Genomic DNA, 27,559 nt, shown 5'->3' with positions numbered 1-27,559 from the left:
TGCCTCCGAAAATACGTCTTAATGTAGTATTTCCCTTCTGGGTCAAATGGGCCACAACATCGGCCCTTTGGCCATTATCTGCGGAATTGCTTTCATGGTACGACCAGTTTCTGCTTGCTGCGGCGACATTTTATGTTCTGTGTGGTGGGAAGTCTTAGCATCTGAAACCGGACCCAAGCAAACACTCCACATCCCCCGGTCTCTTTTGGGATTAAATCTGCATGCATGCTTAAATTAACACCGCGCTGCTGCAGGTTTCGCGAGCGCCATACCCGTTTTAGTATATGGACCTGCAGGAAGTAAGTGTAACGCCGGGTTAAGACAGACACATGTGTTTTTAGCTTCAATGGGTTCCAGCCAAAGCCCATGGTTGTAGGACTCCACTAAACTAGAATTGATACAGATGATGTCTGATTTCTCTGTGTTTGCAATTGTTTTTCATTTTATTTTCCATGAGGTGGCCTCGTGCGTCAGACGAAATCTAGATTGATGGTCGCATTGTTCACTTTACAAAGATTGCAGAAACGTATTGTTTGTTGTTGTCAAGATGAGTACAATGAATATTTACACATCAGCGTGTCTAGCTTCAGATGCGCCCATCCAAATTTAAATGGGAACTATTACAGGCAACAATTCACGCTGGATCACAAGATGGCAAGCACAATAAACACTTGCTTGAATTGCCAATCGGGAAAAAACCCTTACAGGGTCAGGTTTGTTATTCAATCGTTCACCTGGGAGTGTTTTGTTTTGCGCAACCGCAACTGCGCCTCTTGTTCTTCTTTTGGTTGTGGGGTTGCCTCTGGTTCCAGCGCTTTACGATCTTCAGAATGGGGCGACGACTCATCTCCACTTTCGGTGCCGTCATAAGCATTGGAGAAAATTTGAATGTCTGACAAGTTCAGAAGAGACACGGAGTTGGGTGAAACCGACCTTGATAGACTGATATCCTCCGTTTGCATAGTGTCATGGCGGATCTTGTCGTCGTCCTCGTTATAGCCGTGGTATTTGTTATAGAACTCGTCAAAGTCATCAAACATCGACGGACCATAGCGATCACAAAACTCCACCACCTGTTCTGCCAATTTTCGCCGCGTTTCTTTCAAGTTCTCGATCTGCAAGATATCTCTATGGGCCAGAAGAATGGAGTAAAAAAGCGGCGTTAGTGATTTGTAGGCATCCATCCCCACTTCGCCTACACGTAAGGATGCATACGTAATCAACACGCAAATGAGGTAGCCTATGAGAAACGTCAACGTCTTAGGAACCAGTCCAGCAATCCCAAATTTCACTAATGCGAAAGTGGCCACAGCAGCCCAAAAAATATAGAGAGCTGGAGCCAAAACAAGGGCAACAAGGATCTTCCACGTACCAATGACGTCTTTGGCCTTGATTTTGACTGTCGAGCCAGCCAATGCCTGCTTCTGCTTTTCTCGAGAAATCCGGCGAGCCACAATGAAAACCGGCGAAAACATAATCACACCGGGGAGTGAAAGTAAGAAGAAAAGCGTAGTCAAAAACAAGCGATGAAGAAACATTATGAGGACAGACAACCTATTAGACCTTGTCAACGATTCCACTTGATGGTCATGCAAGCCCAAAATCATGAGTTTCTTATTATACTCATAAACAGCGTTTTTCAATTGCTGCACATCGGGCCGGTCCGCATACTTTTGGTATCCCTGGAGTATTCGCCGGCTCATTTCCACTACCAAAGGAAGAGGGATGCTTTTCCGGACCGATGAAGTATATAGTCTTCTGGCGGCGTGGATCGTCATCAATGTGTCATAATCATCACAATTCACGGTGATTTCTTTAAGCCGGAGAGTGATCAAATCTAGCAACTTGTTCACCACGTCACGCGTGTTTTTCTCGTACTTCGCTGCGTCGTCTTTTGTCACCAAGATAGGTTTTCCGAATTCGATCACCACCCGAGAACGGAACTTGTGGGGATGGAAATAGTTGAGCCCAACCGGGATGATTTTCACTACCTGATTTGGATCTTTCGACTGCGATACGGCACCAAGTGCCATGATGGCCACGCCCGGTTTTAGTGGGAGTAAATTGGGTCTGTCGTGCAGGCCGCCTTCAGGAAAGATTCCAAGGACTTTCTCAGCGTTCAAGTGGTCAAAAACATTCTGGAACACCTTATGGTTGTCGACATGCGGGGCCACGACGTAATCCGTACCCTCTGTGAGCAAGCAAATCATTTCTTCTTCCTTTTCAGACGGCTTGTCAAAGTTGATTTTGAATGCTTTGCGCAAGCGAAGCCGCGTGTCGGACTCTATTTCCTCTATCTGAGCATTTCCCAAATACCTAGGAAGGCCTATTAGCCCTTTGGCCATGGCCTCGGACTTGAAGCGTGTTCCTTCTCCAATAATCACCACGTTCTCGTTTTCAGGGCCGAAATTCTCCACTCTGATTTTCCCTGTGGCCGCATGCACCAAGTCCTGTGCACGTTCCACTGGAATGGCACTGCAAAGGCGGGCTGGAACGCCAACGTACCAAGTTCGGTAAGATTTGGCTGCGGTCAATAGAGACACTCGCCTTCCTGCGGCTTTCCGAACAGATGTCATCAATACTAGAGGATCCACAAACTGATTGTGGTGCGGTGCCACGACAAAGATAACAGCACCTTTTTTGGGGATGTTGAAGGTGCCCCGCATGGTCAATTGTCTGAAAAACGTGTGTATCACCATGTCAAAGAACCATATCACCAAGTCATAGGTGAACATGAGAAAAAGAGACAATAAGAAGGACACCCCGGGCACCAGAGCCCAACTCCTTTGTTTTTCCAGGTCTGGATTTTCAGATTTTAAGTTTGCTGGATCTTCTGCCATTTGCAATTGGTATTAGAAAGGGGTGTATTCGGATAATCAGGCTATCTAGTGTAGATATAGTCACATGACAGACTCGCGATTTTGTGGGGCCCAAAGCATTTCTATGTTGTTCCATCAAACCCAAATTTCCACACGTTTCTGTGAAATGGCGGAGATACTGTAGAAGCGGGGAAATCTGGAGAAAATTTGGGCATGAATCACAATTATCGATTCCGATTTTGCAATCTTCGGCACGTTTTGCGTATTACCATGACAGGCTTTGCTAATGTTTTTTCACCATGCACGATTACCATTAGAGCTCGTAGTGATAGAAAAAGAGATCAATTGGAATTGAACAAAAAGTATGAATGATGACTTGGCTGGAATACAAACATCTATAGCTGCTGGCATTTCTCAAGTGTGACCACATCCACACGTATCATCAATACCGAGTGGTCTTTGATATTCTGAGAGAAACCACACCTTGATCCAAAGTTTCTTGAAGGCAGTCTGTAAGTCAGATTGGGTGCTACAGCGCCTCTGTAAACTGTCTATTCTCCTACATTGACACTGCAATAGCCTGTATGCACCATTGACGGTTCCCAACTCTAGTCTTCGCCTGCTGGAACCTCATCCTTCAAAATGCGGTTCAACTTGACACGGATCTCGGTCTTTTCGTCGCCACGGAGCACATCGCGAACAAAATAGACGTCTGTGTCGAGCTGGATCATCTGAAGCGCTCCTCGCAAAACACCACAGTACAATTGCGAGTACCACAACTCCTTCTGGATCTTCGGGTCCTGTGTCACCGGAAGCTCCACAAACTCCGCCAACGGGTTCTCCGTCAACACCAACGTAAAGCTTCTGCCGTCGGCGGAAAAGCTCTCCACGGCAGGCGTGATGTTCAAAAACATCTTGAAGGCAACTTTGCTGATCATGTCTGCGGTTTCTCTGAAGTTGGCGCAGCGCTGGGCGCCTGTCTTCGCCAAAAACTCCTCGATGAGGCGGACGCCGATGTTATAGCCCATTTTATCTAGCTGCAGATTGACTTCGGCGTAATTGTTGTCGAAATCTCGGCAGAGCTGCGCAACAACAGAGCCATATGTAAGGGTGAGAAGTTCTGTGTTCTGGGTGTTAGAGACGATGGCTGGGGCTAGAAGGCAGTACGTACGATTTTCTCCACGCTGTTTTTCCAGATGTCATCTGCTGTGGGTTTTGTTCGAGACATGTTGGCAGATGATATGAAAGAGCGCGCCTACAGATAGGGTGAGAAAGTAGACAGAAGAGAAAGAGACAGAAGAGAAGTAGACACAACGACAAGAGAAAGTAGACAAAAAGAAAGTAGACCAATAAAAAAGTCACAGAATCGAAATACAGCATAAAGAAACGAAAGAATAAACAAAGAATAAACAGAAGCTATACAGAACACCAAGACAGAATACTAGAACAGGCTGGAACAGTATAAAACAGAGGAACACCAAACAGAATACATGAACAACACAACAACACAACTCCGGCCATATAAACTTACAGACAAGAACAGAAAACCGCAATACATCATCGACACCCGTTTACCGGAAATATTCGCGCCATTCTGTAGATACACCATAATCTCCATTGGTATTTCTCTGTTAGCTTAGACTATTCACTTTAGCACTAAGCGTTCAACGAACCAAATTTTAAAGCCCACATCGATTCCTGAGCCCATTCGGCCAAGATAGGTACACTAAAAATCAGAGTACGCTTCAAACCAACCAAATTGGTGAAAAGACAAACGCAGTAATCGAAGAAAGGCAGTCGGTACAAAGCGCGAAAGTGTAGTAGTGAGCTGGAGATCACAAATGTCAGTCACCGTAAGTTCTATTATTTGTTCTTAGTTTTCAAGTTCTTCCATTAATTATTCTCAGTTTTCTAGTTCATCCATTAATTATTCTCAGTTTTCTAATTCTTCCATTAATTATTCTCAGTTTTCAGGTTCTTCCATTAAATACTCTCAGTTTTCAAGCTCTTCCTTGTTGTAATTACCTACGTACTATTAAATTGCTTTGCCGTTTTATCCCAGTTGCCCGTATTGTATCTCAAATTCCTCAAATTCCTATTCCTCAAATCTACCCCTATCCACAAACCGTCCGTTACCCCTAACTGGTGATATTACTGAATGTCTGCCATGTCTTTTCTATGCATGTGCGCAGCCTCTGGTTATGCAAAACTAGAGAAAAAGAAAACACGCGCGTGATGCGCATGACAGAAGCGCAAACAGAAAACACTAAAGACCCAAGAAGCACAGGTGTAAAAAACCCTCCAAAGGACTCACCAGACCCACTTATGTAGGCGTGGTCCCACCGGCGTATGTTCTTAGAAAGCAGGCGCCGGCAAAAAAAAATATCCGCGTCCGTATGAGGTGAGATTTTCTGGCGCGGCCTCTGTGTTTGTCTGATGGGATGATTAGTATTATGCATATAAAAGGCGCCATCCGCTTTGCGCACTGGTGCTAACATAAGCCGCAGGTCTTTTCTTTTTGGCAAACGGCCTTCTTTCTTTCTTCTTGCCCCATCCAAACCAGCGAGCGGGAACTTCGACCCATACCAAATCTATTAGCGTCTGGTTGCTGCCTTATATCCGCGCCTCCCCGACTCTTGACTGCCTTATATCCGTCTTTTTCGTTTCCCAGTCATCCAGCTCTTTCCTCCGAACCATCTCCGGCCAAACTCCGTCTCCATGTTGTTCACGCCTCCGCAGAACTTCTCGGCCATCCTCTCGCAGCCCGTGCTGCCTCCGATGCTTCTAGCGCCCAAACCTAACCTCATTGCTGGAATCCCCGACGGCATCTTGGCTCTTATGGCCCCAGTCATTGCCTACTGGACTTACAGCACTTTCTGGCACATCATCGACGTCTACGAGCTTGCGGAAAAGTACAGAATCCACCCAAGCGAAGAAGAACAGGCGCGTAACAAGGCCACGCTCAAAGAAGTCTTGGTGGATGTTTTGTTCCAGCACGTTGTGCAGACATTCTTTGGCTATGTGGTTTACCGCTTTGACCCTAAGCCTGTCACTGGCAACGAATTGTACCAAATGTGGCACATCAAGCACAAGTACCTTCCCAGCTTTGTGCCTGACTCGTTTTTGTGGTTTGGCTACAACTACGGCTGGTCCTTGCTTCGATTGGGCATCTCGCTCTGCTTGATCGATACGTGGCAGTACTGGCTTCATCGTATCATGCACGAAAACAGAGCCTTGTATCGCCGCTTCCACTCCAGACACCACAGACTATATGTTCCATACCTGTACGGAGCCCTTTACAACGACCCAGTGGAAGGCTTTTTGCTTGACACGGCAGGAACTGGCTTATCGGCTATCTTGACGGGTCTCAGCCCTAGAGAGGCTTTGGTTTTGTACACGTTTGCCACCATGAAGACCGTCGACGACCACTGTGGTTACAGACTTCCGTTCGATCCTTTCCAGATGATTTTCCCCAACAACGCCTTGTACCACGACATCCACCACCAGAATTGGGGCTTCAAGTCCAACTACTCGCAGCCTTTCTTCACATTCTGGGACAGGCTCACGCGTACCCAGTATGAGTTTGTGCACGAGTACAAGGAGAAGCAAAAGCAAATCACCTTGGAAAAGTACAAGGAGTTTTTGGAGAAGAGAAAGCAAAAGAAGGAGGCCATGAGTGAGTCATCCTCGACTGATTCTGTTATTGAGTCAAAGAAGACAATCTAATTGCGAAAACGTCTTCGCACCTTAATCTGTCAATGTTACGTTCTTTTGTTTGTTTGACTAATGTATTATGACACATGAAATCTGTAGCCATGGTAAACGATGCCAAATAAATTAGTAAGCACTATGTTGGAGAACGTCAAGTTTCCCCATGAAACTGTCAAAAGATAAGGCTCCTGCACTATTTTCCCCGCGCGGTTCCGGCCCGGTTTCGCTCTCCTCATGGGTGCAAATTAGTCCCTATAAAAGTAAGCAGTACATTCACATTCTTCCATTCGACATTAAATTCAACATTATGGCCACCTACTCTGACTCTGACTTCAACTCTGCGCACTATCAAAGTGCTAGACCGTCGTATCCGGCGGCTTTTTACAAAACTCTCTTGGACTACCATCAAAAAGGCCCAGCTTCTACCGACTTGGCCGTAGATGTCGGATGCGGATCAGGATTTGTCACATTCAAGCTTGTGGAGTTTTTTAACCATGTTATTGGAACGGACATTTCGACAGTGATGATTTCTCAGTGCAAGAACGATGAGCGAACCAAAAACTTGGAAGGTAAAATCTCGTTTGTGGTTGCACCTGGCGAAAAGGCACCTCAAGAGATATCTCCGCAGTCTGTTGATATGGTCACAGGAGCAGAGTGTTGCCATTGGATGGACCACGACAAGTTTTTCAAAGAGTGTGCTCGCATCTTGAAGCCAGGAGCCACTTTGGCTTATTGGTTTTACTTAGACCCTATTTTCGTTGGACAGCCGGAAGCAAACAGGATCTACACCGATTTCACATATGGGTCCTCTGTTGAGAAGCACAACGACTCGTACGAAAGATTTGTTGGGCCTTTTTATGAACAGCCAGGGCACGAGTATCTTAGAACAGCAATGGCAGAAGTTTCTCCCCCCAGTGAGCTTTTTTACGACGTGGTAAGACACCACTACAACCCATTGGTTCATGATGAAAACTACACCACCCTCTTCATCAAGAGAAGAATCACCTTGAACATTTACAAGGACTACGTCACCAGTTGGAGTGGATACCACAACTGGAAGAAAGTTCACGGAGATAAGCCTGATGCAGCGGAAGAGTTCATCCAGAATTTGGCACATGCCATGGCCGTGGATCTTGAAACCCCCGTTGATATTATTTTTCCCACGGTGTACACTTTTGCTCGGAGAAGATGATGGAAACTCCGAAAGTCCCGCGCATCTGGACACTTTGGCAATGTAATGTAAAGCATATTAGTCATATATAGCAATGCATACCTCCCTTTTTAGTATTTTTTATGTCACGTTTGACTATTCGCCGTCTTTGTCAGTCTTGTTTAGGTCATCAGTTGGCGGTCTCATGTTGATCTAGAAGATTCGAGAAGTTGCAACGCTTATTAGTGAAGGCGGTTTTTCTTTCCTGCATGGCCCATCAGTAATGTCTTATTCAAATTTGACTGGTGTGCATGGACGTTAGTCAGATTTTACTAACTATGCACTCGCCTCTATATAATCCAGTCACGGAAGCGCTTTAGTCAGACTGATGATTTTATATTTATGTATTTAAATCTTCGAAGTTCCCTCTTCCTAGTTTTTCTTGCAATTCTTACATACAAATTCACACATAGATCCACAAAAACACAAATGTCCCCATTGAGAACAATTAAAGCCATTATTCCTGGCGTTGAACAAGCCGAAGGTGTCGGTGCAACGGTGAGAAGATCCATCGGAAACATGAGAATGAGAAACTTCACTCCGTTTTTGCTTTTCGACCATTTTTCGTCCAACGGTGTTGGCGGATTCCCCGAACACCCACACTTGGGCCAAGAGACCATCACTTTGATGTTGAAAGGTGCTTTTGCCCATGAAGATTTCACCGGTTCCAAAGGTGTGTTGAGAGAAGGTGACTTGCAATTTATGACGGCCGGAAGAGGCACTGTGCATTCAGAAATGCCTGTGATCCACCCTGATGGTTCGTTGAATGTCGGCTTGCAATTGTGGGTCGACTTGCCTGAGAAGTTGAAAGAGGTGGAGCCTCGTTACCGCGATTTGAAAAGCTGGGAGGTGCCAGAAGCTGTTGAGCAGGATGGAAAATTGAAGGTCAAGGTGATTTCTGGTAAGAGTTATGGTGTTGAGCTGGACAAGGAATTGGCTTACACTCCAGTTCAATACTACCACTACATCTTGAAGCCGGGCGCACACTTCACTCAAGAGGTGCCTAAGGACTTCAACTTCTTCTTGTATGTGTTGCAGGGCAAAAACTTGGTTCTTCAGAGCAACACCAAGGTTTCACAATTTGAGAATGTGTTTTTCAACGCAGACGGAGACACCATTACTGGTGAGTATCCTGAGTCCGAAAGTGGCGACCTCGAGTTTGTTTTGATTGGTGGCCAAATCTTGGAGCAGAACGTTGTGCAACATGGCCCATTTGTTGCCTGTTCTCGCGACCGCATTCAAAAGGCTTTTATGGACTACCAAATGGCCAGAAACGGCTTTGAGAGAATCAGAACATGGAAGACGTTGATTTCGGGTGGTGTCAACGATGACATGATCAACAACGAATTGGGCGGATCTCTTGAGCAAAGAGAAAAGGAGAAGCAGGCTTTTTTGGCCAAGAAGGCTGCCGGAAACTAGTTTTAATTAAGGTTATGTCCATTATATAGGTCAATCACAGTTGTTAACAGAGCTGCTAGTAGAACTAATTAGACACTGTAATGCTATAAGAAGAAAAATACCACATTTATTTCACTAGGTAATGATGTCAATTTTAATTTTTGTACTTGTCTGACAGATTGCGGAGTCAAGTTCTTGCCAGGTTTACAAAATACCTTCGTTTTCGCTCACATGTACAAAAATCACACTCAACAATAAAGCGTAAAAAAGGTCATTCTGGGCATCGAATGACTTCTATTGAATCATTTACTCAAAATTATACCCAATTCCTTGCCTGTTCATTCACACTACTATACCTAATTATTTGCCTGTTCATACACTACAGAAAACCAACCGCGTTATGCGTCTCCATCAAAAAAATGCGCGCGCCTGCAGATCTTCCACACCACGTACTTTTCCTACTATGACCATGGATATTGCCAAAGAAGAGGTGGAGTACATTTCTCTGGCGTTGAAAACCAATCCAGTCACATACCACAGCGTGTCAAGAGAATTGGGTGTGCACGTGACCCAGTCGAAACGGCTTCTTCACAGCTATTACCAAGCAAGTAAGGACAGTGTGAATGCATCCTTTATCGCCACGGGGACGCGAGAAGGAAACCTCCAGGTAAAAATCTTGCATAGCGAAGAGGACGCAAAAGATGCCGGTCGCTATTTCGACGAGCTTCATTGCGTGCATGTGTATTGTTTGACGTTGGCGCAGAACACATTCAGCGATAATGAAATTGCGCTTTCTGAAATGAAACACGGCGTTGATTTCTCGAAAATAGAGCTGTACTACCGTTTGGGAGTGATCAGAGGACCTGAGTTGAAGACCCCAGAGTTCAAAGCTCCTGTGGGATCGGAGAAAATTGCTGATGTACCGGTGACGCGAGAACAACCAAAGAAGGAAGTTGCGCCGAAAAAGACGTTGGAGTACACATCAAGAAAGGAGCAGCCCACACCTTCGCTACTTTCTAAATATGTTTCCCGCAAAGGTGAAAAGAGGCCTGGAGATGCAGATACACCGAAAAGTGCTTCTAAACCGGCGTACCAGTACAAATCGCGGAAGTTGGAGCGTAATCAGCCAAAGGAGAGGGTGGTGATGTCCCAAGTGGAACCAGATAATGATATGGATGTGGATCTCGAGCCTGCTGCACCGCAGGCGGCGCCAAAGTCAGACCTCAATAGTCTATTTTTGGACGATCTCAGTGATTTCAACGACGACGACGATATGAACATCGACCAGCAAGACCAACCCATAGTCGTGGAGAACGATGCCGAACCGGAAAAAGTTGAGGAGAGAATCGCTGCTCCCCAAGTGCCTGAGGATTCTGTGTTCCGTTCACTCACTTCCAAATCCACTACGCCTATCTCCGATTCAGCTGCAGCTCCGGAACCAGAAATTCCTGAAACTACAGTGGACGAAGACGGTTATATAACAACATACAAGGCCAAACCTGCCGCGAAACCAGCATCGCGACCAGCCCCGAAGCCCTCTGCTCCATCGAAAACTGGAACAAACACGAAAAAGAAGGGCGACGGCAAAATGAAACAGGCGTCGTTGATGAGCTTTTTCGGAAAAAGGTGAGAGCTCCAGTGGTCCGACTTATTGAAACGAAGTGTTATGTGCGGAGGTGACCCAAACGGGCGAATGCGTACTTTGACCATAACATCTTCTTTATTTAGAAACACAAACCACCCCAGGTTTTACTGAAAGCGGAAAAGCTCACTGTGCTAATTGCCCTATTGAGCAGTTTTGAAACCTTTGGAGGAGGCCCAAGGTGGTTGGTGAAGATTTGTCCTGCACATACACATAGGTTGCAAGTTATTACCCTTTTGGGAAAGGCCTTATTCGAGGTGTTAACCATTTGCAGTAATACTACTTGACGACAAGTATGGCGGGGACCGTCTGGTGGAAATATATAAGACTGAAACATTTTGTTTCCCTGTAGATTCCCATCACTCATATCCGCCAGCTTTAGAATCTTAATTTAACGTTCGCTCGATGAAGTTTTTCAAATCCGTTGTGGTCACATTAATGGCCACGTTTGCCGTGGTGCAAGCAGCCCCGGCCAGAATCCCCATCGAGGCCCAGGTTGCTACTATGCCCGAGACCAGTGTTCTCATCAAGAAGGAAAACTTGGCCAATGCCTTGTATGAGTTGCAACAATTGCAAGAGATGAAGGTGAAAAGAAATGATCTTTCGACGGAATTGTCCGAGAGAGAATACGCCATTGTAACCCAGGTATTGACCTTGGTGAAGGACACCGACTTGGCACCCACTGTATTGAAATTTTTTGTCGAGAATGACACTTTGAAGAACTTGGCCACCAATGGACTTGAGCTTGTCATCAGATCAAAGCTCATATCTTTGGACCAGTTGTTCAATCTCTTGGTTAAGTCTGGTTTGGTTACTACCGTTTTGGAAGATGTCCTCTCTGACTGTGACGTTTATGTGGGCATTATTGACATTGTGAAGTCTTTGCTTGGGAGCTTGCTCAAGAGAGAAGACGTGACTCGTACCACACCTTACTCATACGAGGAAGGAATGGAGTTGCTTCGTCGAGATGGATTGATCGAGCCTACTGTTTTTGACACGTACGACCACGAGAAGAGAGACCTGGTGCTCGATGACATCATTGTCAACCTTTTGGACAGCTTAGGAAAGTCTGGTTTGGCTTCCCAAGTGGTGGAGACCATCCTTACTGACCCAGACTTCCTCACTTTCGGTGCCCAATTGCTCATCACACTTTACAAGGATGGCTTACTCAATATTCCTGGCATCATCCTGGCCGCTGTGTCGTCTGGCTTGTTGTCCCAATTGATTCAAAAGTTCTTGAACATCGACACAATCTCCACCATTGTTAGAACTGCCATTGATGCCTTGGATGGCAAGTGTTCTGGCTCTTCCTCTCCTACTCCTTCTACCGGAGGGGGCAACTCAACGATCCCTGGCCTTATTGGTCTGTTAACATCCGGCCTTACAGGTGGGTCTAGCGCCTCTTCTGGTTCTTCTTCCGGCTCTTCCAGCTCAGGTTTAATCTCGGGTCTTTTGGGATCCGTAGGCTTGGGTAGCCTTGGAAACTTGCTTGGTCTGCTTGGGCTGAGCTCTAGTGCATCTTCTTCAGCTGGAGCCAGTTCTTCCAGTAGTGGACTTCTCTCTGGTCTTTTGAACAGTTTGGGCGGAAACTCGACTTCCCCTACTTCTACCACCGGCGTAACTCCTACAGGAACAGACACTGCTGCCACTCCATCTGGTTCTGGTCTCTTGTCTAACATTTTGGGTTCTTTGGGTAGCTCATCTTCTTCATCTTCGTCATCTTCTGCTTCTTCGAGCTCTTTGCTCAGCTTGTTGGGCCCTGCTGGTGGACTCTTGGGCAGTCTCTTGGGAGGAGGCTCTGGCAATTCTTCACCAAGCTCCACATCCAACCCATGCGCAACAGCCGTGACCAAGAGAGAAAGGCTACTGCTCAGGTAGTTTGTATACCCTTCGTCTTGTTATCAAATGAATGTTACTGTAAGGTACAAGTAGTCCTCCTGATGTGAAAGCAAACTAGATGTGGAAGGTGTAGAGTAGTGGAAAAATGAATAAGTTTTAGGAGGAGAAACGGGAGAAACGAGGTATTTTCTGAACACAGATTTGCAAAGATTATATGTAGTGGTGTAGATTAATTTTGAAAAACCATAAAAAGGTTTTGAGAGGGAATGTAACCCAATGAAGGCATTACGATTCTGAAGCGACAGAGTCACAAAAAACTAAGCACGAATCCAGCATATACATTCTTTTTGATTCAATAATCAGGTCAAGCTCGAAGTCTAAGGTAATTTTGGGATTATCGCTTCTTGTAACCCTATCAAATGCCACGCACGATTTTGAGGATTATGATGCCTTGAATTCTACTGAATAGAAATAACTTTGCGAAGTTAGAGTAAAAAGTCATATGTGGAACCTAGATAAATGATGGACAGTCTAATAAAAGAAGTCAGTCCCCAATATCCACCATCTTGTTTATTTCCCTTTATTATCCGTTTCAGCCACCAATACTTCCTCCATCAAACAGTCATATTTGTTGATTTTTTTGAGTTATGAAAAGCGTGGAAAGTAGGCACCAGTAGTGCTTAAATTAGTGCGAAGAGTTCGTAGTATACTAGTAGAACGTATGATTGCAAAACCTGTTGAGGACTCGTCTCACTTGATTTGCAAGCCTTATTATGGTTCAACCCTCTTGGTCTTGTATCATCAAGAATAATGATTGTCTTATTTTTATTGATATTGTTCCACAAAAAGATCTGACTGTAACAATAGCGCACAAGATCTCAAAAGTGACACCTTGAAGTTTCCAGAAAAGGAAGGAAAAGCCTTGCCAGCGCGAACGTATCAGATTTAGCGACATCCAGATCCAGTTGACATCTATTTTATTTTTGTCGCCTTATCAGGGTCCCACCTTGACGACCCCATACTATTCTTCGCCGATGCGCATATGCACGCATGGTTATGAGCACACCAATCATCTTATGCAAGTAATATTTCCCAACTCGGAAGAAGGTAAACAGAGTTGTGCAGGTGTTCTAAGCTTAATGGCCATCGGGGCTAGCAAATCTGGTAGAATCACCAAGTTAAACCTCCAATGCAAGGAACTGCAACATCAGCTATTTGAATTTCAAACCTCCCAAGAACTACTACTGGCTGAGCATCTTATCCATCACTTAATCAGACCCAGGTCCCTTCGTTCAGTCATTTCAATCTTCAATTCCCAATAATCCCTTCACTCGCTTGACACTTTATCCAATCGCTCTTCAAAACCCACATTTTGTCTCCTTCTGTCCTTCACTTCTCTAGTTCCGTACCATGAGCCACAATCCGTACGGCCCGAACACTTCACAATCGTCTTGGCGACATTCGTTTCTGTCTCTTTTCCGCTCAGGTTCCCGCAGTCCGGAACGAGGTTCCCGTACTTCTATTCACGGATCACGAACTTCCATTCATGTGGCTACTGTTGCACGTGTGGCTTCAGTAATTGGGCCCGATAGCAACTCTTCCCGGGAATCGGTGCCTGAAAGATCCACGCGGGCCGCCCGACTTGTGCAAGTAAGCGACTTTGCCGACTCTGACATTTCCGGTGACTCTGACCGGCTGCGTGATTCAGAAACAATTTTTCTGGTGATCGAGTCGTATATAAGTGAACCACGGTACCATTTTGCCGAGGACATCCCTGCTGCACCTGAGCCTCGAGGAAGAAGAAACTATACTTTGTTTGAAAGCGCCGAAGCTGGCCCCGAGGATACAGAGTCCGACCCAAGCACAGAAAAGGGCGAAGAAATACGGCGCCCCTTCGAAACAGGACCAGAAGCTAAAATAGGCGCATCTGGCGCCTCGAGTCATGTGAGAGACCCTACAAAGGAGTCATGGGCACAGGAAACATCTGCGCCCATTCTTGCGCCCGATTCCGTGCCAGAGATGCTTCCCAATTCGAGCGGCTCTCGCCCAACCTCTGATTCCAGTGGTTCTCTTTCGAGCGGTGTGCTTCTTAGCCGTCTCCATTCGGAATCGCCCGAGTGGCACGATGCGCCGCCTTCATCACACCCTTCAAACCCACACAGCGAAGACGAAAACCAAAAAGCTCGAGTCTTGTCTTCGGCGCCACGAGTTCCCGCACCAAAATCGCCGCAGCGCACCAGCTCCAGCCAAAAACGCGCCGCACTTTCGGGCGAAAAAGGCTCTGACGCCGCGCCGTCCGCGCCTGTAATTCTGGCCGCGCCTGTCATCCCGCCCGCGCCCGCACTCACTCACGTCGAACACCCTCCACTTGACTGGGCGCCCATGCCCCAACCGAATTTGACCCTCGAAAGAGCACACACTCACGATTCTCGCCACAGCGACTCCAGCGACATGTTTTCCGTGAAGAAAAACGAAAAGCGCTGGGTCGACCTAGAAAAAAACGCCGAGCCACTTCCCGTTCCTTGGGCGAAATGGGCCGCCGTAATGGTGTGCGGACTCGTAGCTCTCCCCATCTATTTCATGATGGCGTTTGGCTTGTTCGACCATGGAGGCTATTGGGAACGGCCGCGTGGCGCCGGTTTGGGCCGTGCTAAGTACAGTAAACTTCAGCGGGTGCTCAGTCTCTGCATTGGATTGGTTTGGCTGGCTATAGTATTTGCCATGGTTGGCGTCGGCCTCGGCTTGGCCTTCCGACGGCACACATAAACGAGATAGACAGAGGCCAAGGGTCATGGAGTTTATGTGTCGCTAATTTGGCGATAATTGATCTTTCGTTACATAATTGACCTGGTCGAGAACATGCCCAAAAATGGGCACGCATTTTTGTCAAAAGCTGCGGCATAGACACTGCCGAAGAGAAGGAGTACTCAAATTGTATTTTTTGCCGAAGAATCGCTACTCATTATTTCAAAGAAATTCGTCTCAGTTAACATGTTGGATGCTGCTACAGGTACGTTAATTGTAATGCAGAATACCCGAACAATTGGTGAACAACTAAACACTCAATTGTGAAGAATGGCGAAGTTACATTTGAATTACTCCCAAACACTCCGCTCCTCAAATTATTGGTTCATTATATGCGCTACTGGACGCCAGTCTCAGGAAAGCATTAAAGTCACATTTTCAAGTGATGCCAGGTATCACTTTGCGACTTTCTACGAGCGGATATCCAATTACCATTTCACCGATTAATCTGGTGAGGACATTTTACATCTATTAAACTGACAAGACAAACATACATCATTACCATTTAATTAAAGGCCCACAGTTACACATGTAGATGTTCGTAACTTATTCTGTTATTTGAGACATTAACACTCTCATGGATGGAACAAATTGATTAAACTATCGCTTCCATTGCTAGCTAGGAATGGCCCACTCACTACCATCTGAAATTAGTGCATATCGGAATCAGAAGATTTCAACAAGTCATTGAGTCAACTCATACATGTGAATCTCTGTAATTAGGAGACTTTCATAAAATCCAACAGAGCTTCCGGAAATCCTAGGATCTACCTAGATAACTCCAGCATAACTTAACCACTTTATGAACCAATAGAATTCTGGACACAGGTATTCGAACGGTCTTCGCCTTGTCAAGGCCACTCTGAAGCCCAAGTGTAATGCGAGTCTGAACTAGGTTTGTGTTAGCTTGGTTGTATTTTCTCAATGCGCCACGAACATTGAAATACACTGGTAGGTCCACGGTGGTTTATTGCTTTTCAATGATGGCAATAGTTAGGAAATGGTTTGAGCAATAGAGAGCAAATTAGTTTCATTTAGGGCCACAGTATGTCTAGTTTCTTAGTGTACAAAATACAAATTTGCTTTTGAAATGCAACAAATTTTCTGTAGATCGGCGTCTTTGTTGGCCAAAAAACCAATATAAGTCTTGGGGAGCTATTGACCGAGAAAGCTTCATTTTTCTTTATATGTATGTATTTACATATAGGAAAAGCTTCAATAAACTAAATAACGCACACGATTCTAACCATGTCACGTTGCAATGGATGCAAAGGCACTTTACCGAGCGGAATGAAAATTGACAGACAGAAACAAGAAAAACAGCAGAAGACATCAGCCTAGCAACCAGATCAGCCCAATACAAGGCTTACAGAAAAAACAAGCAATACAAGGCTTACAGAAGAAACAGGCAAAATGAATATCTTCTCATCATAAAACAAGAAATCAATCAATTGGCATTCCAATTAAAATCAAAACATAATACTTCAGTTACGCTACGAATGATTTTCCATGAGTATTTTTAGTCCTTATCTTATCGCAGTAAGCGCATGGAGAGAACCCGTACCGCCCCGCAATAGGAGGCTCAGAATAAGCCCCGGTGCCGGTGACCCCACGTCACGTGCCCCCACTCATAGGCTCACTTCTGGCGAGGCGCACTCGATTTACTCAGCAACTTCTTCTTTCAGGAAAAGACACTGGCCGCTCGAGAAGAGAGCAAATCCCACAGTCAACAGCCGCACCCCTGCTATCCGAAGCAGACTATATAAGCGTGTGCATCCGCCCCTCCCTTTTTCCCTTTTTGTTCCTGATCCAGACCCCCGTTTCTGGTTCTTTTCGCCCTCTTTTGTCCTTTCTGGCCCAACCAGGATGGGAAACGTGCCTGCCAAAGAGCAGCGGCCCCGGGCGGCGTCCACGGCGTCGCACAGCACCGTAGGCAGTGCGCCACGCACCGCGCGTCGGCGGGCAACGCTGTCGCTCTCGGTTTCGGGCAACTTGTCGCTTTTCTCGCACAAGGGCTCCAAAAACGAAGACAAGTGGAAAAACAGAGAACGCCATTTCCTGGATCTTGTTGTGCGGCACCATGAGTGCTGCGACGGCGGCTACTTGGCGCCTCTGGGCATCTACAAGCTGAATCTCGACTACGACACCACCATTGTGCGCCAACTTATTGTGGCCCGCAAGCTCGCGCCCTTTTACACGCCGCTCCAGGACTTTGACTCCTCGTGGCTGGAGGACGAGCTTGTCTTGCTCGTGCAGCAGACGCCGCTCCACGCCCCGGACGCGCCCTACTCAGACTCGGAAGAAGACGACGCCGACAACCACAAGATCCACAAGCTGCTGGGCTACTTCCGGCGCCAGGAGCTGAAGCGGCGCCACCAGGAGCTTCTTGCAAAGACACGTGCCGCACAGGCCCAGTGCGAGGCTGACTACGTCGCAGCACGGCGCTCGGGCGATCTGCTGGTGGCGTCGCGCGACCTAGTGCTCCGCCTATATGGCCAGGCAACCGAGTGTCCCATTTGTTTCCTCTACTTCCCGCCGCACTTGAACCGCAGCCGGTGCTGCCGGCAGCCCATTTGCTCCGAGTGCTTTGTCCAGATCAAGCGCCTTGACCCCCATCCGCCCCACGACCATGATGACTCTGAGCTTCCGCAAACGCTCATATCGGAGTATGCGTGCTGTCCCTTCTGCGCCATGCCCAACTTTGGCGTCACATACGAGCCTCCGCGCGATATCCACGTTGGAATCGGCGGCCTGCTGCCGCTGCAGTACGTCGTACACTCTCCGGTGCTGCTGATTCCGGAAGCATGCGCTGTGGACGATCCGGCAGCTTCTCTGGCCGTGGACGACTTGCCTGCAAGTCCGCAACGCCATGTCCGGCCGCTGCGTCGCCGCTCGTCCGTGGCAGCAGATGCGGAAGGCGTGGTGACTACAGATATGATCCGACCCGACTGGGAACAGAAACTCTCGAGTGCCATTAGTAAACTTGCGCGGAAATCGGCCACTGCAAGCGTCATCCATGCAAGTAACTTGATTCTAGATGAGGGTAGCAGCAGTGCTGGCCAGCAACTGTATTTGCTGTCGTTGGAAGACCGCATGATCAGAGAAGCCATGCGACTCTCGCTTCTTGACAAGGACGAAGGAAAGAAAACCACATAGGCATGACCTCATCTAATTTCTGCATAGCCAATGTGTGGTTTACGTGCGCTTCCTTTGTCTGGCCAAATCTAAGTCGTGTTTTTGGCTTGCGTATGTCATGCAAATGATGCAATAACAAGCATGTTTTTGTTTAGGTTGAAGAGAGCACGTTGCGGCTCTCTATTTTTGTTGACATGACGTGCTCTGTGTTGTTTTAAGATGAAGATCCGGTCATCCCTGTGAATAAAGGTATCTCTCTTGGTGTTAAAGTGACCAGTTTCTCAAGTTTCGGTCACAGTTGCAAATATATATGGCTGGTCACCACCGATTGGCTTATCTTCGTTTGATCTTCGCTGATTTCCTGAAATGTGGCAACCGTCAATTGAATCAATATTGAGGCTATGTTTCTTTAGAGACCACGTACTCTACAGGCTACTTAATAGCCTTTTTATTCTCCAAAGGGGCGTATGTGCCTCGGTTTATGAGGAGAATGGGGTTTTAAGAACGGGGAGAGCATAAAAATCTTTTTATAGTCAAATAGTATTTGTCATTACGATGCCACTTATCTTATTCTAAAACAATTAAACTTCTGATAAAGTTTAATCCACTTTACTGTATCCGGGCTTCAAACCGACCGTTATCGATTTGATAACGGTATCAACACTAAGCTTCGTCCACACAAAAGGAGTGTTCTAAATATAAGTATAGATGTTTAGAGTTTAACTTTTCGGTTTCAACACTTGGTGAGTAAATATAGACTGATTTGACTATGCCTCGACAATAGTAGTGTCCATCATCATTCCTGGTAGCATCTTTACGTGGATCACCCAGTTGTGAGATTGAGTCTTGACGAAGCATTTTGTTCAGTATTCATCTTATACGACAACGTCAACTATTACGACTGTAGGGGGATAATAATACATAAGTGGAAGTACGTATATGTACGCCATCTCTCATTTTTAGCTCTTCGCTTGTTTCTGCGTCTTGTCTAGCCTTTCATACCCAACGACTGCAGGGGTCTTGTTCTTTTTGAGGATCCGTGCATCCATAACGCGACTTTCTATTCTGGGAATATTATTTGGAGCAGCTCATTCACAAAGCTCCTTCCGTGTTCTTAGTGGAAAACAATAACATGAAACTCGCGTCACTTTTCTTGTGCTTTCGATGGCACCTGTGGAGCCATGAGGAATCTGCAGGACATGAACAGAGTAAGTGAAGGAGAAATCGCAGCGAAATATGCGCAGCGGTTAAGCCCAGGGGAAACGCACGCGCCATTGGATAGTGCTAGCATTTAAAGGAAAAAAAAAGTGGCATCCCTGCACAGGTCAATTGTCCTCCGTCGAGTCCTGTCACGGCCAGAACAGAAAATCGTTGCCTTATGGCACACAGTAGCATGAGGGAGACCTTCAAAGTAGAAGTTGAGGGGCGTGTGCGTACAGAAAACAGACCGTTGGGAAACTGTGGACCGTGTTGTTTGGATGGGGAATGCAACGGAAAAAGTTTCCCTCGTAAACAGCGTCGGCTGTGACGTGCGCTAGCGAGCGTGCATATGGGCCCTGTTACCGATTTAAATTATGATGAAAGCCCCATTTTTCGATGGCTCCGGCGCCGATACACACCTCCACAACAGTGCCAGTACCGAAACCTTAGCGGTACGGACGAGAAAACCCAAGACAGAAGCGCAGAAACCAGCCGGCTAAAACGTCGCAAGCCAGGCGAAACAACCATTACACGACCACCACTACACGACAGGTGAGATCAAGCGAGACAAACACCAGCCGAGACAAGGCGAGCCGACAGAAATGACAGGCGAAGGCAATGTGGCCACGGCCGCTCCTGCCGCGACGCCTAAAATAGCCCATCCTGGAGCAGGCAGGGCAGGAAAGGTGGGACGAAATCCAAAGGCAGAAGACAATACCAAAGCGGGGCAAAAGCCGCAAAGTGCACACACAAACAAAACAGCGACAGACGCGGTTCCAGTGCTTTCGCGAGAACACGTCAACCAGCTTCCGCTCCGACGACCTTGGGGCGCCCGCGGCCTCAGCGAAACCGTGGCGCTTCCGCGCGCCCTCACGCCCGGGCGCGGCGCCGTGCTCCTTCAGGTCAAACACACTGCGCTAAACTTTGCCCAGTTCAACGCGCGGCCGGGCATTGTGCCAGGCACACAAATAGTGGGCAAGCTCGTGTCGCCGGCCCACCAGGAGGAGCTTCTTCAACGGAAGGCGGGCGGCGAGAAACCGCGCCGTTCGCGCGGGCCCAAGTACTATGTGTTCCCGCACTCGGCCTGCTGGGTGCAGCGCGCCTCGCCGTGCGCCAACTGCCGCGTCGTGGCGCGCCTCGACCGCGCCAACTACGAGGTGCACAAAAAATGGCCCTGTCTCGCACACTGGGTCTACGGCGAGACCATTGACGGCGGGCTCCAGCACTATGTGACTGTGACGTCGCCCGAACACATTTTGGTTGCGGTGCCGCCGGCGGTGTCGCTCCATGATGTGTGTTTCCTTGGGCAGATTGCGGTGCCGTTTTATGCCTACTGCGTCGATGTGCTTGAGGCGGCGGTGCGCGCATGGCCGGCCGCCCGGATTCTCATTTTGCTCAACGACGCCGAACGCGAGGCCAACGACTGTCTTTTGGTGCGCCACCATCTTGGCCTTGAAAACGTGCACATGACGTTTACAGACATGGCGCGGCTTGAGGCGACGCCGACGCTCGTGGAAAGTTACGCCGGCCGTTTTGACCATGTGCTAGTGTTTGCTTCGGGCGAGCGCGCGGCGCAAGTGGCGGTCGACCTGGGCATTGCGGGCGGCGACTGCCGCGCGCGCACTCTTGCGTTTTTCTCGCGCGCCGTGCCAGCACATTTGGGCGCCTTGTCTGACCGCACAGTGTACGAAGTGCGCCCGTCTTACAAGGACAAGTTTCTACTCGAGCAGCTTTTGGCAACGTTGGCCACGTTTAACGACAACAGAGGAAGAAAGTCGCCGAGCGAGGCGTCGGTAGACTCCAAAACCTCCACTGGGTCCAAAAACTCCGCCAGAACAAAAAATTCCATTGGGTCCAACTCCATAGGGTCCAAGGACTCGGTCGCATCACACCAATCTATTGAATCGAGGCACTCAGTGGCCTCGAAAAACACTATCAACTCAAACCACTCGATGGAGTCGACCACTTCGGTCGGCTCGCAGAACCACACCAAGACGGGCCGCGCGGGAATCTCTGGGCTCGCGCCCGAAATTGTGCGCCCGCCCCGAAAGGGCCATGTGTCGTGGCTCTACTGCGACCAAGATTTCCATCTCTGCAATGACGACTCGTGCAACCACGGCCCGCAATGCCAGCTGACCATGTCCATAAACCGGATGTTGCACTCGGGATGCGAACTACGACGGGTATTTTTCACGAATCGACTGGCGTGTTCGGCGAAAATTAATGCGTTGGTGCTCTAACGCGGTCGAAGGTGGCCAGGCCAGCTTGAAGTGTATTTGAACTATAATTCGATGATTACTAATGCCTCTGGAGTAGCCCATTTCAGCGGATATGTCTGTAGTCTGTATCATCCGCAGCATCTGCGGTTTTAGTAGTTTATCGAAAGACGGCGAGACAAATGTCAAGGCAACTAGTCAAGAAGAGTGACTAGCGCCACTGCGAGTCTAAGAGTCACATGGTAGATTATCAGAGTCGGCGTGTTCATCTCACAGCGACCAGACAACAATGCATAGGAGACTGCCTGAGCGACAGAAACAATACTCAAGGAACAACTACAGGTCTCAAGAGCACCTAGTCGTGTCCATTGTGCTCCTTGTGTCGCTTCCGAATGACTTTTGCCCATGCCCGAACTTCCTTATCGTATACGCCCTGAGCCACGCCGTCCAACAAAGGTTCTTGCAAGAGTTCCTGGGGTGACAGGCGCTGCTGGTCGTTTTTGACCAAACAATGGTCCACAAAATCACACAAGTCCGCATTGTACGGCTCATGCGTATAGCGGTTTGATTTTCCCGTAAGAGTGGGCGACTTTTCGTTGACAATACGCTGTAGGAGATCCAAGATGCCTTCGGGCCCTGCGGGTCGAGAACCGCCATCGTCAACGTCATCTTCATACCATACTCTTTGGCCCGAGGCCAACTCGTAAAGCATAAGCCCCATCGACCATACGTCGGACCTAACTCCGTACGTAAGACCCTGAATACGTTCTGGAGACATGTAAGTCGACGTGCCAACAAAAGTGTCGGCCATAGCAAGAGAATTGGTGAGCTCACGAGAAACACCAAAGTCGCAGAGCTTAAAGTCGCCGCGATGCGTCATCAACACGTTGGAAGGTTTGATGTCGCGGTGGATGATGCGGTGGGTGTGGTAGAGATAGTTGAGCCCCAGAAGAATCGCATACAGCAATTTGCGGAGCACGAAAAGCGGGAACTGCGGCGGATCGCACAACTGTACAATCTTGTCGAGCAGACCGCAGTTGCAATACTCCATGCAGATGACGATGGCATTGTTGGACCGCGCAAACGCCCCGTAGAACTCAATGATGTACGGCGACCGGCACTCGTGCATGATGCGGAGCTCGCGGATGATTTGCGTTTGCACTTCGGGCTTCAGGTCCACATGGACGATTTTCTTGGCCATGGTTTTCAGCAGCGGCACATGCACCACCTTCAGCACCACGCCGAAGTTGCCGGCGCCCAAGTCCTTGAGATGCACAAGGTCCTCGTCGCGAATGCTGTGCGACGAAGACACGGTCGAAACGGGCGTGGTGGGCAACGGAGATGTATGCGAAGACGCCGACGTGAAGCCGGGCAGAGACGCCTCACGGGGCAGCGGCGTGTACACGGAGCGCGTGGGCGAGATGGAGCTGATGACCGTTTGGCGTTTCCGCTGCGTCGACGCCGCTCCGACAGCAGGCTCCGCCAACTCCAACCCTTGGAGACTGTCTATGATGGTGGGCTGCGGCGCCTTGGACGGCAGGTGCAAGTTGAGCAAGGGCGCCGGGCGGAGGCGGTTCTTCTTTTGCAGCAGGTCGAGCCGCTCAAAGCGGGAAAACTCGCCCGAGTAGTCTGCCGGCGGAGCAGGCAGCGGCGGCGTGAAGGAGAGGTGCTTGACGTTCTTGCGGTTGAGCGACTTGGGCGCAAGCAACGGCGGATCCTCGCCATGCCGCGTTTCCGACGGAATCGGCGGGAGCTCTTTCTCCTTGGTAGACGCTAGTGATGTCTGGGAAGTATTGGGCGCTTTGAACATGTGGAGACAGCGGGAGCAGGAACAGGGAAGAACAGAGAAAACAGGCCCGGATGGCTCGCCTCGAAGAATGACACACACGGCACGGCGATGTGAGCTAGTGGGTGGGCGGCGAGAAAGAAGCTGAACGCAATCTGGAGGTGTGTTTGAGATTACCGTTTCGTAGGACGCTGGTTTTGGGATGTACGGGTGCAGGCCCGGCGCCTCACCCCAGTTTGCTTAGGTATGTAGTGGGCGAGTCAAAAAAGGGAACGGTTTGACAGGACGAGCGCATAGTGACGGTGTCAGGCTGAACACAGTGGGCCAAAACGCAAAGCAAAATGAAAATAGAAAAAAAAATAAATGTGACGACACTAGTGATGTGGAAGCCTGACGATGGCCGCCTGCACACAGCCCGATTATTGGCACGCGGCTCTAATGAGATTGGTGTAACTTATCCGAACGCATCAATTGCATGCATTTGAGCACCGCACGAACTCAAGTGCGGTGACGAAAGGCACTTGCTATGCATACGGCCGCAGAAGGCATTTGCACAAGTGGATGTGTTAGCATCTTGTGGCTGTGGTAGCGCAATGCGTGGTGCAAGCACCATTAATGTGCACCAGCAGAATCACGCTTGGTCGTAAATCGTGCGCGCCGCATTGGCGGCGTTCAAAAGGCCCCTACGCAGCGCTTGGCAAGCATGCGCGATTGCCGAGGAGAATCAACACCGACATGTGATAGCTTGCGATAGGAGAGTGGCGCCACGCGCCGTTGGAGAAAGTGCGGGCAATGCAGGTGCGTAACCCAATGCGTACTGAGCCATGCAGCGCTTCCAGACGCAGTCTTGCAGACTAAGGGGCCACACAAGTTTTTTGTGCGTGCGTGTGCATTTGATGCCTCCACTGTAACGTGACAGAAGGCATCAACGTCAAGAGGATCAGGACAGCTTCTAGAAGACTGCGCCCATTTTCTTTAATCACAGAGTTTGGCACATCAATGCCTTCCCACAATAGCACTATCTTTGCATATAGAGTGCGTTAACACAAACCAATCAGTGCGGCAAGATGTTGTCTGATTCCTTTTCTGTGCGGATGTGCATCATGCTCGAATCGCATAAACCTTCTGGTTTAAGCTGCGCTACAGAAACTCCGGAGAGTTTAGTCAATAGAGCTAAAAAAAAAGAAAAACACCTTGATATGAGCTCTGTGACTTGACTGAAGCTTACTCTTGCCCTTTTCATTGGCGTAAGCAGGACATCATGCATGTTCAGCATACGAGCACACGTTGGTTTGGAGAAACAAACATTGCTAAATTAGATTTAGCGAAGATGCCAACTTGACGTGTCTCACACCGTGCCTCAGGCACGCCCCTGATGCCTAGTTGCCAGAGACTTTTTGGACTACTTGTGTATCGGTGTAAAAAGAGTACATACTTGTAGCTGTTGTAGTCGTCCTACCACCTACATGAGTATTTTTGTGTAACGAGAACTTTCATCGAGGAGCTGAATGATTAGTGTGGTGTGGTTCGAAGCAGGGTTTCCTGTTGACTCGAAGAATTGGACTTCGCAGGAGACAGGTTGGAGGAACAGGGTTGATTCGGTACTCTAAATGGATCTAGAAGCGGAATGAATACCGAAGCACTAATGCCTCCTGATGCGGTTTCTGGCAACTTTCGCCCTGCTACACGGTAAATGTATACGTTAGTCATTATCTAGATGTAGCTAGTCTATGGTACCAAACATGATCCTCCGTAGCAAGTTGCGGATCAAGCATGGCGAGTTTTCACATTCGGCCGGTGTTTCCAGGGCAACCATGACGGACCGATAAACTCGGTTCCTGTGTGTCTCATCCTGCCTCAACCTGTCCCGTGTCAGCTGGCCCAGCTGTGTTTGCGGCGCAACCGGCCGTCTCAGCCTCTACATTGTTCTCGTTGTCCCTATATTCCTTCCCAATCATGGCATGCGGTCCCGCATGATGCCCGGCCGCTGGAGCCCGTGGAACTGCGCCAGATAGCTCGGGTCGTTGGGCATCATCTGCGGAAGCGCCATCTGGCCTTTATACATATCCGGCGGCTTGTACATGTCAGGCGGCACAACCTGGTAGCCGTAGGCCATCGAGTAGTCGGGCGCCACCGGCATGCCGCTCATCATGTGCGCCTGGTCCGCCGAAATAAAGCCCATGGGCGGCACCAAAACCTGGCCCGGGTCCGGCATGGCCGGCTCGCCCAGCACGCCCGAAAACAGCCCCAGCTTCTTCTTCTTCTCGCGGCAGCTCGCGCACACCTTGTGTTTCCCCTGCTCCGCCGGGTTGAGCGCCTTGGCGCACCGGTTGCAGTTGCCCATGCGCTCTAGGTTGGTGCGCCGGATCTTGTCGTTCTCGCGGCATCGCTGGCACACCTTGTAGGCGCTGCTCAGCATGCGCGAGCCGTCGTTTTCGTCGTCGATAATCAGCGAGTGGATCGGGCCCAGGCAGTGGACACACTTGCCCTGGGCGGCTCTGCTGGCCTTGCGCACGCGCAAGTTCTGGCGGCACTGCGGGCACAAGACAAACTTCTGTTCTTGCGGCGGGATCTCCAGCCCGCAGCGGCGGCAGGCGCCATGCTTGTTTTTCGTCTTCTTCTGCCAGCGCCGGCTGCGCTGTCTCTGCAAGTCGCGGCAGTGGTGGCACAACTTGAACACTTTGGGCTCGACGCCCGACTTGGCGCCCGTGCTGTCCTTGGGCACAATGAGATGCTGCACGAAATCTTTCTTGCAGCGCGAGCACTTTGTGACTATGCTGTCTTCCGTTTCGGCCTTGCGCAACTTATCGTCGCTGTTGGCGATCTGCTGCTGCACATGAAGCGGAGGGATGGGCATGACAAGCCCGTTGCGGGCGCCTCCGGCTGCTGCTGCTGCTGCTGCCCCTGGCGCTACTGATGCGGCCGAACTTGACGCCGACGCACTCGACTGTGCGCTCTTGGCAATGTTGCCTGCAGCCTGGCTCGGTGCGGACGCATTCATGTGCCCAAACTGGTGGTAGTATTTGCGCTTTTCGTCCGAAGCCATGTCGTGCGGAACATACCGCGGGTCGTCCATGTGCTCAGACGCAGCTGCAGGGAGCATGTATGCGCCTTGGCTGTTCCCAACTGCTCCTCCACGCACAGAAGAACTCGTAGGATAAAGCGCTTGCGGAAATGGATACTTGAGGTCAATGTTGCCCCCATGGCGGTATCCGTCAGGCTCTTCGTACAACATTCGCCGCACTGGGTTGATGGCACCGGCTTGCTTATGGTCAAGCGGGTCCGTCACGTACTGCTGGTCCATTAGGCAACTGGTGCTGATATGAAATATGCCTCTCTATACGAATAGACCTTGTAGTTGCAGTCTTGAGGCCCCAGAGGAAAAATACTGGTTGCGTTTGGGCACGGGGCCGTCCATTGCTTTTATTTACTTTGCTTTGTGTGGGGCGCCTGCAGTCCCCAAACCCTGCCTCCCACAAGGCAGGTGCTCAAAGTGCGTGCAGGGACATGCGCAGGCCTCTGTGCACGGTGATGTAATGGGCCATTCTATTGTTCTATTTCGGCGGGGTGTGTCTGCACGCGCGCTTCACCCGGCGGCACATGGATTTGCATTACATCCTTGTCGAGACCCATCTTCTCCATTGTGCGCCCAAACATTTGCGGGCGATAAGCCCCAGGGCTATATCCAGAGCCATGCTGCTGTATTCCTATATGCGCCATCTGCCACGAAAAACTGCTCTGTCTGGTTCGGTCCCACCTCACATGGACGTAGCCAAGTTGCTTTCTTTTTCTTTTTTT

At 49.0% G+C, this 27,559-nt stretch overlaps 12 protein-coding genes across 12 annotated transcripts; 8 read left to right on the top strand and 4 right to left on the bottom strand. All coding sequences in view use genetic code 12, as the record gives it.

Annotated features, from left to right (window-relative positions):
• Positions 1 to 722: 722 nt before the first annotated feature.
• Positions 723 to 2,840, bottom strand: SCT2 (bifunctional glycerol-3-phosphate/glycerone-phosphate O-acyltransferase; the record flags this gene model as incomplete). The annotated part of the gene is made up of 1 exon (XM_002614716.1): positions 723 to 2,840. One exon carries the CDS (start codon positions 2,838 to 2,840, stop codon positions 723 to 725), a length of 2,118 nt encoding a protein of 705 aa, XP_002614762.1.
• Positions 2,841 to 3,427: 587 nt separating this feature from the next.
• Positions 3,428 to 4,047, bottom strand: BET3 (TRAPP complex core subunit; the record flags this gene model as incomplete). Its single annotated transcript, XM_002614717.2, has 2 exons — positions 3,428 to 3,946; positions 4,003 to 4,047. The coding sequence occupies 2 exons, from the start codon at positions 4,045 to 4,047 to the stop codon at positions 3,428 to 3,430; spliced, it is 564 nt and encodes a 187-aa protein (XP_002614763.2).
• A 1,490-nt stretch (positions 4,048 to 5,537) lies between these two features.
• SUR2 (sphingosine hydroxylase) lies at positions 5,538 to 6,545 on the top strand (the record flags this gene model as incomplete). The annotated part of the gene is made up of 1 exon (XM_002614718.1): positions 5,538 to 6,545. One exon carries the CDS (start codon positions 5,538 to 5,540, stop codon positions 6,543 to 6,545), a length of 1,008 nt encoding a protein of 335 aa, XP_002614764.1.
• A 148-nt stretch (positions 6,546 to 6,693) lies between these two features.
• On the top strand, positions 6,694 to 7,722 carry FOB63_003735 (uncharacterized protein; the record flags this gene model as incomplete). The annotated part of the gene is made up of 1 exon (XM_002614719.1): positions 6,694 to 7,722. One exon carries the CDS (start codon positions 6,694 to 6,696, stop codon positions 7,720 to 7,722), a length of 1,029 nt encoding a protein of 342 aa, XP_002614765.1.
• A 360-nt stretch (positions 7,723 to 8,082) lies between these two features.
• Positions 8,083 to 9,159, top strand: PRN1 (Prn1p; the record flags this gene model as incomplete). The annotated part of the gene is made up of 1 exon (XM_002614720.2): positions 8,083 to 9,159. The coding sequence occupies one exon, from the start codon at positions 8,083 to 8,085 to the stop codon at positions 9,157 to 9,159; it is 1,077 nt and encodes a 358-aa protein (XP_002614766.2).
• A 379-nt stretch (positions 9,160 to 9,538) lies between these two features.
• Positions 9,539 to 10,768, top strand: POL32 (DNA polymerase delta subunit; the record flags this gene model as incomplete). The annotated part of the gene is made up of 1 exon (XM_002614721.1): positions 9,539 to 10,768. The coding sequence occupies one exon, from the start codon at positions 9,539 to 9,541 to the stop codon at positions 10,766 to 10,768; it is 1,230 nt and encodes a 409-aa protein (XP_002614767.1).
• A 417-nt stretch (positions 10,769 to 11,185) lies between these two features.
• On the top strand, positions 11,186 to 12,658 carry FOB63_003732 (uncharacterized protein; the record flags this gene model as incomplete). Its single annotated transcript, XM_002614722.1, has 1 exon — positions 11,186 to 12,658. The coding sequence occupies one exon, from the start codon at positions 11,186 to 11,188 to the stop codon at positions 12,656 to 12,658; it is 1,473 nt and encodes a 490-aa protein (XP_002614768.1).
• A 1,371-nt stretch (positions 12,659 to 14,029) lies between these two features.
• FOB63_003731 (uncharacterized protein) lies at positions 14,030 to 15,385 on the top strand (the record flags this gene model as incomplete). The annotated part of the gene is made up of 1 exon (XM_002614723.1): positions 14,030 to 15,385. One exon carries the CDS (start codon positions 14,030 to 14,032, stop codon positions 15,383 to 15,385), a length of 1,356 nt encoding a protein of 451 aa, XP_002614769.1.
• Positions 15,386 to 17,290: 1,905 nt separating this feature from the next.
• SIP5 (Sip5p) lies at positions 17,291 to 18,580 on the top strand (the record flags this gene model as incomplete). The annotated part of the gene is made up of 1 exon (XM_002614724.2): positions 17,291 to 18,580. One exon carries the CDS (start codon positions 17,291 to 17,293, stop codon positions 18,578 to 18,580), a length of 1,290 nt encoding a protein of 429 aa, XP_002614770.2.
• Positions 18,581 to 20,361: 1,781 nt separating this feature from the next.
• FOB63_003729 (uncharacterized protein) lies at positions 20,362 to 21,999 on the top strand (the record flags this gene model as incomplete). The annotated part of the gene is made up of 1 exon (XM_002614725.2): positions 20,362 to 21,999. The coding sequence occupies one exon, from the start codon at positions 20,362 to 20,364 to the stop codon at positions 21,997 to 21,999; it is 1,638 nt and encodes a 545-aa protein (XP_002614771.1).
• A 331-nt stretch (positions 22,000 to 22,330) lies between these two features.
• On the bottom strand, positions 22,331 to 23,785 carry HST7 (mitogen-activated protein kinase kinase; the record flags this gene model as incomplete). The annotated part of the gene is made up of 1 exon (XM_002614727.1): positions 22,331 to 23,785. The coding sequence occupies one exon, from the start codon at positions 23,783 to 23,785 to the stop codon at positions 22,331 to 22,333; it is 1,455 nt and encodes a 484-aa protein (XP_002614773.1).
• Positions 23,786 to 25,715: 1,930 nt separating this feature from the next.
• On the bottom strand, positions 25,716 to 27,065 carry WOR3 (Wor3p; the record flags this gene model as incomplete). Its single annotated transcript, XM_002614728.1, has 1 exon — positions 25,716 to 27,065. One exon carries the CDS (start codon positions 27,063 to 27,065, stop codon positions 25,716 to 25,718), a length of 1,350 nt encoding a protein of 449 aa, XP_002614774.1.
• Between the last annotated feature and the right edge of the window lie 494 nt (positions 27,066 to 27,559).

The sequence above is a fragment of the Clavispora lusitaniae genome (assembly GCF_014636115.1).
Source record: "Clavispora lusitaniae strain FDAARGOS_655 chromosome Unknown tig00000185_pilon, whole genome shotgun sequence".
Lineage (NCBI taxonomy): Eukaryota > Fungi > Ascomycota > Pichiomycetes > Serinales > Metschnikowiaceae > Clavispora > Clavispora lusitaniae.
Note: the sequence above shows the minus strand (reverse complement) of the source record. Positions and strands in the feature narration are given on the sequence as shown.